The 11,321-nt window shown below is 50.9% G+C and overlaps 1 protein-coding gene across 1 annotated transcript; it reads right to left on the reverse strand.

The window, feature by feature from the left end:
* Nucleotides 1-558: 558 nt before the first annotated feature.
* Nucleotides 559-8,127, reverse strand: GABARAPL1 (GABA type A receptor associated protein like 1). Its single transcript, XM_004596329.2, has 4 exons — nt 7,802-8,127; nt 2,863-2,941; nt 1,816-1,934; nt 559-685 (listed from the first exon to the last, which is right to left on the reverse strand). Exons 1-4 carry the CDS (start codon nt 7,889-7,891, stop codon nt 620-622), a joined length of 354 nt encoding a protein of 117 aa, XP_004596386.1. The 5' UTR covers nt 7,892-8,127; the 3' UTR covers nt 559-619.
* Nucleotides 8,128-11,321: the final 3,194 nt, after the last annotated feature.

Genomic DNA, 11,321 nt, shown 5'->3' on the forward strand with positions numbered 1-11,321 from the left:
TGCTGACCCCATCTCCACGCTGAGGAGTTCCACCTCAGTTTCTGTTGCCCCACCCTGGGGTGGGACTGAGATGTTTGTGTGACAATATGACTTGGTGCAAGGGAGGAGTCCTGGAAGCTGCAACACCTTCCATCACGATGGGCTTGGTCCCCCACAAGGCACCACCTACGGCCGCCAAGTCGTGGACCCTCCCTGTCTCCCTTCCCCACTTTCCTTGTCTCATATGAAGGTCAAAAATAAAAATCTGCTGAGAAGAGAGTCACCTTGGACCACAACCATCGCTGGCCCCAACTGGCCGATTTCCTGACACTCCCAGGAAATCACAGAAAAAAACTTCTCTCGGCAATGACGTCATCCCCAATCCTTTCTCAAAGCCCATCTCAAACAGCTCTGTTCTGACTTGCTTTCTCCCTGGGCTGAGGAAGCAGCAGAAAAAAAAAAAAAAAAAAAATCAACTGAGCATGTGAAAACAGGATGACAGTATGCGGTGTAATGGTTCCCGGTGTCTTCAGGTTCGGTCTCGTCCCGGTGGGAGCCCTTCTGCTCTTCCCCCGAGGCCCGCACGCAGCCCTCCCCGTCCCCCAAGTCCAGGCGCTCCCATCGGCTGCGCTTCCCACACTCATTTCCCATAGACGCTCTCATCGCTGTAGGCCACGTACAGAAAATAGTCTTCTTCATGGTTGTCCTAGGAGAAGCGAAGAGAGTTTAGGAAACACATTCACCTGTATTATTTCTGTGACCCTGGGAAGTGGGCATAGATTATCAGTAGCTCCTATGAAAAAGAGAAAGAATCAGCCTGAAAGGGTTGGACTGAGTTCACCCAAAAGCCCTTCCTGGAGAAGACAACGTGCATAGGGACCAGGGATATGAAGGCCAGCAAGGCACGATCTTTATTCTTAAAAACTTCTTAGGGGAGGGGGAGGGGCAGCAAGGTGCACAGCGAGCTAAACTGATGCTTCCAAGCCAGCCTCTTATGTCAAACCCCAGCAGCTCCACCTCCAATCCTGCAGAGATCCAGGAGACCCAAGAGATCCAAGAGACTCAGATGGAGTTCCAGGCTCCCGGCTTCAGGCTGCCCAGGCCTGGTACACACAGCCATGTGAGGAGGAAACTTCTGGAAAGAACGGCTCATTCTCTTTCCCCACCTCTCTGTCACTCTGCCTCTCAAATTAAAAATAATCATTCTCCCCGAGTTGATAGCTCTCAAGACAAATGAATCAACTGGAAGACTTGACCTTCATCTACACATCATTTTATAGGATTCACTGTGTCTAGGTAACAGTGAATTTTCCTCATAGTCATAGTTTTGAACTCAGGGGAAAAAAAAAAAAAAGCCTCCCTGCATAGTTGTCCTAAGCGAAAACTTCAGTTTACAAAGTTCAAAGTTACGTTCATGATTTAGACAGAGCTAAACAGTATTACTTACTTTCTCAAGCAAATTGCAATAACATGAACTGGAGTCTCAATGCATTCGTTTGCTTTCATTTATGTCACCAAAAAGCAAAACACGAACTGCGATGGATTCGTGCCTTGGGATTTTTATTATCAGCAACTGTGTCCTGCCATTCCATGAAGACCATCCCACATGACAACAGGAGTCAGGCAAGACTGAGAAGAGCTTTCCAAAGGATTCAAGCTAGTCCTGCAGACTGCATCCCTGCAGGGCAGGTGCCATTGGATCTACGCTGCCTACGCTGCCTGCCACCGTAAGAGGATCCTGGTAAGTAACACCTCCTGCCCCACTTCCTCTGTGTTATCAACAAAAGTCACAGAGCATCATCAGCCTCTGGGGACCACAGTGACCAAGAGAATTACCTCATACAGCTGGCCCATGCTGGCACTGGTGGGAGGGATGGTGTTGTTGACAAAGAAGAATAAGGCGTCCTCAGGTCGCAGGTGGATTCTCTTCCGGATTAAGAAGTAGAACTGCCCGACTAGACCAAGGAAACAGGAAAATGAAGGCAAGAAGAAATGAAAACAAGGGATTAGCGGAAGGGTAAGTGCCAGGAAGAAAGATCTGACTGCACCTGTGCCCATTCGGATTCAGTACCAACTCTGGATACCACCTGAGCAGAACTAAGCTTTGGACATCAGAAGTGAAACCCCAAGGAGCCTGAGTGGTCCCAAACTAGCCACAAGAGTTTATTCTTCCTTTCCCCCATGAATTTCAGACCCACCATCAGCAGGTCCATCCCAAGACCTGTACGACACACAAGAATCACATACACAGCCAGACCAATTGCCCCCTTGACTACCCAAAGGTGACAGGAAACACCCTTCCACCTGTGCCTCCACCCCAAGACAGACCAGCGATGGAAAAAGGTCTCCTGGACCCCAGGAATCTCAGGCCAGTCACTCAATTCAGTGCTGGGGCAACAAGTGCAGTACAGTGCCTTCCTTCCCTCTGAAAATGTTCTAGGTTAATATTAAAATCTGTTCATTCTGGAGCAAGGACATCTTCAAAATCTTTCCAGTGTCTCCTGGACACAGTGGGTACTCCATGAAAGATCAGGGTGAAGACTAAATATTTTCTTTAAAATTCCAAGCTATCTACAAATCCTATATGTGACAAAACCACCACATGGATTGAAGAGGCCTTTCTCAAAACAAACTGACATCATGGTAACAAAGCTGAACTTTATTGGGACATCTGATTTTCTTCTTTCGGTGTTTCGGGCTCCGCTGCTGTCTAAACCAAACCAGAGGGCATCTGGCTCATTCCTGAGTCAGCCAAGCCCAAGGAGCCCCACACTCGTTTCCTTTGATTGCTCACCGTCTCAAGTCTCATGACCTTAGGTATGTGATACGGATCCACTGGTTTAGACCGGGGGGCAGGGGTCCACAAGAGAAGGCGAACATTACCTGTGAGGTCAGAGGGCACAAGGTACTTCCTCTTGTCCAGATCCGGCACCCTGGCTTTAGGCGCCTTCTCCACGATCACCTGGGAAGACAGCACGAGACGAGTGAAGGCTACGAGACCTGACCTAGGAGTCCCCGTTCTACTTCCTATAGTCGCCCTATCAGAATTGAGTCTGATTAAATAGATGTTTGCACTTCTTCCCCTCCAAGTCAATAGGCACAGAGGCTTCCTTGGTGAGGTTTGAGTTTCGTTACCGCAACAAGAACAGAAGGGGTCCCTAATGTAAAATTTAAAAAATCCCAGGATTTTAGGCTTAGACAAGTCACCCATAAGGTCTCTCCTGGATTTATTCAGAACCTCACAAAGACCGTTCAGGTTTTCTCAGCACATCCTGATCACCTGTTAGCTTTATGCTCCCTCCCCCGTGTCAGGAGGTACACATATCGTGACTTACATTACACACTTTGTCAAAATCATCAAGAACGACTAGCAAAGAACGTTCAAGATGCTCAGTGAAAAGCAATTCTTTGAGACACTCTGCAGTGTCAGTGCAATGACGCACTGAGGAATATGGGATTTTCAGTGACTAACCAATATTTCTACAAGGCTCCAAGTTGTATAAATACTATGGATTTCTATACTAAAAAGAGACAAATGTATATAAAAGAGTAAATACTTATTGTAAAATGATGAGCTTTAGTGTTTAGTTTTGAAGATATTCATTCCAAGTAGCAGACATGGAAAGTATAGAAATACGAAAATGAAGCAGAAACATCAGGGCAAGTACCCCTGGGATCTGTCTCTTCAGCGGTGACGTAACCTGGAACGCAGCAGCTGACCGCATTAAGGAAGAGGCCTGCCAGCACACCTCTGACCGAGTCTCAGGACTGACACAGTAAGCTTGAGGAACACGCAAAATGGCGCGTGAAAATATTTTTGTAGGATATTGCGACGCTTGAAGGTCACCGAGAACAGGATCACTACTGATAGGATAATAATTGTGTGAGAACAACCAAATGGCTACCTTTTGTATAACTGACTGGACATCATTTGTATGAGAAGAGCTGAGTGGATAGCAGGTGAATGGGAACACTTGGTGGGGTATACAAAACAAGAGTCCCAAACAAGGGTATGGAAACAATCCATGGGTCCTGTTGATAAGCTCAATGCCTCTCCCCTTATCCCATATAAAGTCTGATGCCATTAATAAACTTCGGCTACTGACCATCAGTCAGAGTCCACGCGTGTGACCACAGGCTCCGTGCACCAAGTCCATCGCTGCTGGACAGCAACAATTTTGCAAATTATCAAAACATAGGGTGCTTTGAAAGGAGTGAAGCTTTTAATAAAAAGATGTATGAAAACAATAAAATTAAAACAGTTGAACAAGGTGCTCAAACCAAGGGGAGGCAGAGGGAACGCACACGTGCAGCTCCCGCAGGTGAGAACTGATGGAAACCACCGAGCGGGCAGCAACAGCTGGTGGACACATCACACGGACACCTGGGGGAGCTCTGGGGGGGGGGGGCGGGGGGGTAAGGGCACTGGCTAAGGCCGTGATGTGCCACAAAATGTGTTGCCTCCAAGAATCCAAACTTTAATCCTCACTTATGGTGGACCCTGCAAGAGATGCTTTGCTTTTCTGAGTTTGTTTTCCTCATTTGTGAAATGTGGTTAATAGTCCACCAAGCTGTTTTTTATTTACTTGAAAGGCAGAATTAGAGACAGAGAGAAAGAAAGCTTCCATCGACTGATCCACTCCTCAACAGGTCACAACAAGCCAGGGCAGGGTTGGACCAGACCAAAACAGGAGGCAAGAGCTTCCTCTAGGTCTCAAACATGGACGCAGGGACTCAAGGACATGGATCATCCTCCACTGCTTTCCCAGGTGTATTAGCAGACGGTTGGATCAGAAGTGGAGCAGTGAGGACTCGAACTGGTGCCTATATGGGATGCCAGCATCAAAGGAGTTGACTTTCACCACATATTGAAAGATGGATGGTGTGGGGCCCAGCGACGTGGCCTAGCGGCTAAAGTCTTCGCCTTGAAAGCCCCGGGATCCCATATGGGCACTGGTTCTAATCCCGGCGGCTCCACTTCCCATCCAGCTCCCTGCTTGTGGCCTGGGAAAGCAGTTGAGGACGGCCCAATGCATTGGGACACTGCACCCGTGTGGGAGACCCGGAAGAGGTTCCTGGTTCCTGGTTCCCGGCTTCAGATCGGCGCGTACCAGCCGTTGCGGCTCACTTGGGGAGTGAATCATCGGATGGAAGATCTTCCTCTCTGTCTCTCCTCCTCTCTGTATATCTGACTTTGTGAGAAAATAAATAAATCTTAAAAAAAAAAAAAAAGATGGATGGTGTGGGGCCTGAGTGATGGCTCAACTGGCTAATCTTCCACGTCCAAGAGCCAGCATCCCATATAGATGCCAGTTCCTGCCCCAGCTGCTCCACTCCCCAACCAGCTCTCTGCCTAGGGCCTGGGGAAAGCAGCAGGGGATGGCCCAAGAGACCATGTACTCAGGCTGGAGAACCCAAGGAAGCTCCTGCCTCCTGGCTTCCGATCAGCTCAGCTCTAACCATCACGGCCACTTGGGCACACGGGATATCTTTCAGTCTCTCTCCTTTCTGCAAATCTGCCTTTCCAATAAAAATAAATAAATCTTTAGGAAACTAAAATAAAGATGGGTGTTACTTAATACTTAATGGTTTCCTGCTGTTGTACAGGTTCTCAGTTTGCTGTAGCTATCCAAATAACCCGAGGCTCCTCCCCTCTTCTAGGACCAAAGTACAGCTGTTCTTTCGGATGACAGCTATGCAGATATCCGGGGAACCGAGCACAGGTTCTAGGAGAAGGCAGACACTGTGCCTGGACCAAGAATGTCAAGTCGAAAGGTGCCTAGGGAAGGTGTCATTCTCACTGTCCTCCCCATCAACAGGGTGCCAGCACAGCCCTGGGCACAGCAGCTTCCCTCTGGGGCTCAGGAGTGGAAGCAATTCTGAGACTGGAAGCAGTGTTCTCCCCCTGCGTCATTACTGAAACGCGGGTCACGGGCTCAGCACAGGTGAGTGGCTGGGGGGCTCCTCACCATTGAACCCCAACTGGTAGAACCTGGAGATCTGAAAGGTGAGCCAAATGGCTAGTTACCAGGAAGTTAAGACATTCCACACCAAAGCGCAAGCTGAAAAAGAGCAGGAAGGAGTCGCCATAACCTCCTGGGGGGTGAGGAAATACATGGGAAGGGAAGGGCTCGGTCTGGAGAAAATGCAGCAGAATTTTTACTAGGAACAGGTACATGATTTATATAAAGCTACTAAAACATAACCGAGTCCCCTTTCTGGTACTGGACTGCCCCAGAACTCTTGAGGTTAGTCACAACATACTTCTACCACTGAACAGCATGAAGTGCAGGGAGCACACTTAATTCTGGCTGGCAGAACTGTATCAGAAATGAAATGGCATGCAAGCTTCATGGCACCCAAAGCTGTTCATGCAACAACGGGTGGGAATCCCACCTCTGCCCCAGACTAGCGAGGCCAGGTCCTCAGGAAGTGACTCTCTGTGCTTGCGTGTTTCATCTGTTGGGTTACAGGGGGAGGATTACACAGTGACATCAGGGCACTGCTGCTCTGTGGTACGCCATCAATCAAAGCCCCTTCCAAACACCATTCCTCCAGAACAGGCTGGCATCACCAGCACTGCAAGGAGTGCCCACAGCAAGCACCCACGGTCCAGACACAGGGCAAGTAACTGCACAAAGGTTGGGTCCCCTTCAAAGCCCAAAATCAACTGAGCATAAAATCTCTGAGGGATGGCACAGAGCTGACGTTTCTTCGTCCTCGCAGGAAAAAGGGTGCTGAGTTTCTATGGCCAGACTAAGGCCCGGATGGCCGAAGGTGGCAACAAGACAGGGAACGCCGAGCAGGGATGGGAGCAGTATCTCAAACAGCAGGTGCCAGTCATGAAAAGCCACCATCACAGGATGGCAACCCTTCACACCTGCAAGTCACACGTAACATTCCAGGCTCCCTCTCTAAAAGATTAAAAGAGAAAGCATCAAGTCTCTGCACTGCTGTATCCCAAGTCCAAGTCCAACCACTGTGGCTGGCTCAGCCACACTCCCCAAATCGTCTTGAGTCTGCCTGTGGGGCGGCGCAGTCAGATCAGAGCCAGGCGAGTGGGCGGGGGAGGGGGCCACGGGGAAAACGCCCGGATGCCGGGAGATGACTTAATATCCCTGCCTCTTCCAGCTGGGCCTGGGGTCCCAACCCAGAGGAAGAAAGCCCTCCTCCCTGCATTAGGGTACTCAGGCCCACTCCAATCACAATCTGCACCCAGGGAAAGAGCCCACCTCCCTCTCCTCCCCTCCTCATCCTCCAGGGCCCCTGGGGCCAAGAACCTTGAGGCAAGAGGCTGTGGCGCAGAGAACTAGACCTTGTTATCACCCGTCCCCACTCCGATTCTAAAAACAACACAATCTAATAAAAAGAAACAATCCGGCGGCTTCCAGAACCTATCCCCCCCAACCCCAAGCTCGCTGCTATGGGAATCAGCCCAGGCGCAGCATCCCCGGAGGGAGGCCAACTCCAAGAGTCGCTCCCATCACCATTCTTCCCTCAGGGTGCTGAAAAGGCTGCCCAACTGCGGCCAGCATCGCCCCACGCTCCATGGCAGAGGGGTCCCCGCCGCGTGCCCACCTGCACCTGCAAGGGCCCTGCAGACTGCTGAGTCACCGCGGACGTGGGCTCAACACGCGGCGGGGGGCCTCGCGAAGGCCGAGGGCCAGGGCCCGCGATGTGAACGGCCTCGGCAGGGAAGGGCATCCAGGATTAGCGGGGTGCTGCCGGAGACACCCCCAAAACCCACCCCGGACACCTCAGGAAGGTTATCGCGCCGCCCCGTCCCCCCTCCTCCTTCTTCTCCCCCTCCCACGACACTCACAGGGACTCTGTCTGGATATTTCTTCCGGATCTTTTCTCCTTCCTTTTTCCGATACTCAAAGGGATGGTCCTCCTTATACTGGAACTTCATGATGGACCGCAGGTTTTCCTAGATCCCCGGACGGGGCCTCCGGACGCCCTAGCGGATGACTGCGGCTCCGGCGCTTCGCCGCCCTCTGCCGACTTGTGTGGCTCCCAGGCTCGCCGGGGAAGCGTCCGCACCCGTCGTCAGCCGCCTGGCCGGGCCCGGGGCTCAGGATGCAGACCTCGGGCACCGCGGCCTTCAGGTGGGAGGCAGCCTGATGAAACGACGCGAGCGGCTCAGCCTCCGAGCGCTGAGAACACACAAACACCCCGGCGTGCGTGCGCAGGGATTGTGACATCACGCGGCCCCGCCCCCGGCGCGCCCGACTCCCGCGGGACGGGGGAAACAGAAAATTGACTGCTATTTACTTCTCTTTACCGCACCTCATCTTGTCCAGAAGAAATCTCACTACAAACAACACAGCGTTTAGCTTCATATTTTACTACCACTTGATCTTAGAGGTGGTTCTGAAGCCAAAAGGAAAATATTCTAAAGATGATATCCCCCCGCTCCTTAGTGTTTCTTGGTTCGGTCCAAAACAAACACACAGGGCTCAAGTCCGGCCGGGTTACGCAGGTGCGAGGTTGGTCCGGGACGCGGCCCGAGTCACCCTCGGGACTGGGTTGGCCATCACGGAGGTGTCCCGAGGTCGCGTTCCGCCCTCTGCGGGCTCGATGCCCAGGCCTGGCCTCTCCGGGCTCTCGGCTGGCCGGGTCCGCACATGGAGCCCCCGCTTCGTCCTCGTTGGCTGACATCCCGGGTGGGTCAGCGTGACTCGGGCCTTCCAAGGGCCGTGAGAGCCCCAGGGTGGTCCAGAATCCAGACGCTGGACATGAGCAAGCGGCTGAGATCATTGACTCAACTCAGTGGGGTTCTGAATGTTTTTGGTTTTGTTTAATTCTGCAAAGATGTATCTGAAAAACTAGCTCTATGGGGATGGAATCGGTCCAGCATGTCTCCCCCCTACCCACCCCCCCAAGAAAGCACAGCCTCGGGTGCTTCAGGCTCTGAGTGAGGGGGCAGGTGCCCTCGGTGCGTTCCTTCCCTTAAGAACCCAGACTTGTCCAGCCACTGCTGCTGCCAGCAGGGCCGGGAGTCTGCAGGTGCAGGAAGGGCAGGCGCTGCAGGATTTGCCAGGAAGGGAAGGGAGGAGAGTTCCCGTTCCTTGTATAAATCTTGTGAGTTCTGAGAAACGTTAGACCAGGACAACCCCTGACCACCAGCAGCCTTTTGCTGGGTTATCAGCGTCTGCTTCAAAAACCAAACCCACGCAAAGAAACTGTGTCATTATGGAAACGAGAAAATGAATTTCTTGTTCCTTGTTATTAATTCTCCCCCCCCTCCGTGACATTTCCCCATCGTTGTGTTTTAAGATACATTAAGGACTTCCTTTATGAAATAAGTAAATATACCCACACAGTATGATATTAGATATCCCACCTCTAACCAAACCTAGAGCGTAACTATTACTAAAGGGCTTTACTACTTACTGCTTGTAATCAGTTGGGGAATAATAGTGGGATAGGGAGATGGGGAGGAGGGGGAGGGGAAAACCCTATGCCTACAAAACTGTATCATGGCAAAAAAAAAAAAAATTCTTAAAGATGTATTTGGGCCCGGCGGCGTGGCCTAGCGGCTAAAGTCCTCGCCTTGAAAGCCCCAGGATCCCATATGGGCGCCGGTTCTAATCCCGGCAGCTCCACTTCCCATCCAGCTCCCTGCTTGTGGCCTGGGAAAGCAGTGGAGGACGGCCCAATGCATTGGGACACTGCACCCGCATGGGAGACCCGGAAGAGGTTCCTGGTTCCCGGCTTCAGATCCGCGCGCGTCGGCCCGTTGTGGCTCACTTGGGGAGTGAAACATCGGACGGAAGATCTTCCTCTCTGTCTCTCCTCCTCTCTGTATATCCGGCTTTCCAATAATAATAAATCTTTTAAAAAAAAAAGATGTCTTTATGGGTGTCTCCCTCCCCTTTCAAGAGGCACCCCACCTCCCGGCTTTCTCTCCGGAGGTGCCTCCCCTTCCTTCTCCCTTCCCTGTTCACCTGGTCCCTTAGAAAATAAACTTCTCTGGCTGCAACAGAAAAAAAAAAAGTAAGATATATTTATTTGCTTGAAAGGCAAAGTGACAGGGTGGGAATAGGGGTTGTGGCGGAGAACCTCCTGGTTGACTTCCCAGATGGCCATCCCAGGAGCATCTGGGCCAAGCAAAAACCTGGAGCTGGAATTGTGTCCAGGTGAGCCCTTTCCAAAGCCTGGACACAGGGAGGCTACAAGCGTTTTGGACCTGCCAACCCTGTCAGAAGCCTGGCGGAATCTCCTGGCTCTGATGTCAGCCCGGCCCAGCCCTGGCTTTTGTGGTCTTCTGTGGAGCAGACCAGCAAATGAAAGCTTACGCTCTTGTTCTTTCTCCTTTATCTGTCTGTAACTCCTTCAAATAAATAAATCTTAAAAGAAAAAAAAAAAAAAACAACGAAAGCTGTAGGTGTCCTTGAACCCATTACTATTCCTTAAACCTGTATTTTTTTTATAAGATTCCATTTTGTCCATTCATTTTGTTTTATTTCAAGGGCAGACAGAGGTAAGCCAACAGGGATCTCCCATCTTCTAGCTCACCATCCAGGTCAAATGCAATCCAGGTCTCCCACGTGGGCCCAAACTACGTCAGCTGGAGTGGAGAGCAGATGGAGGTGCTCCCACTGCGATGCAGGCATCCCTGGCACGGACGTAACCTCTGTGCCAAAGGCAGGCCCTCCAATGCTTTTAGTTGGTCTTGAATCTTGTCCTTAGGACTGCCAAAAGCTGGAGGGAGGGGAACAATCTCACCAAAGTCAGAACACATGGAATAAAATCCAGTTTCATTGTCATTCAATGGTATATTTCAGTGGTCAGAGGTCCTCTGTTGTCCTTGGAAGCAAGCTCAGATCTTAACTGAGAGTTAAGTGCTTAGGCCCCGCTGTTGTTCTGTTCTCAGTTCTCACTTTGGCCACTTCCTCTGTTCTCTAGGTTCCAGGCATCCTACACTAATTCTTTCCCTATGTCTTCTCAAAAACTTGCATCTTCTCAAAAACTCTTCCTGTGAAACCATTTTCATCCTCCTCTTCTGGCAAGTTCTATAAACCACCTGGGGTTTAATGTTGAGTTCAGGTCTTACTTTCTCTGGCAAACCATTCTTACCTCGTTTGCCTGTGTTCGTGTTCCTTCCTGGCGCTCCAAAGCACCGTTTCTTGGTGTCACAGTACTTATAGGGACCCCATTCTTCACTAGACAGTGTGACGCCCCTTACACCTCACTGCTTGGGGATGTGATGGTATTGAAGGTAACTACTCTTCCCCCACAGCTCCCATAGTTGTATGCACCCATCCTGGAGCCACACGGCTTTTGCCAGGTGGCCTACACAAAACAAATTTGAGGGAGGGTTTTTGTTTGTTTGGTTG

Source organism: Ochotona princeps, chromosome 27, assembly GCF_030435755.1.
Source record: "Ochotona princeps isolate mOchPri1 chromosome 27, mOchPri1.hap1, whole genome shotgun sequence".
In the NCBI taxonomy this organism is placed as follows: domain Eukaryota; kingdom Metazoa; phylum Chordata; class Mammalia; order Lagomorpha; family Ochotonidae; genus Ochotona; species Ochotona princeps.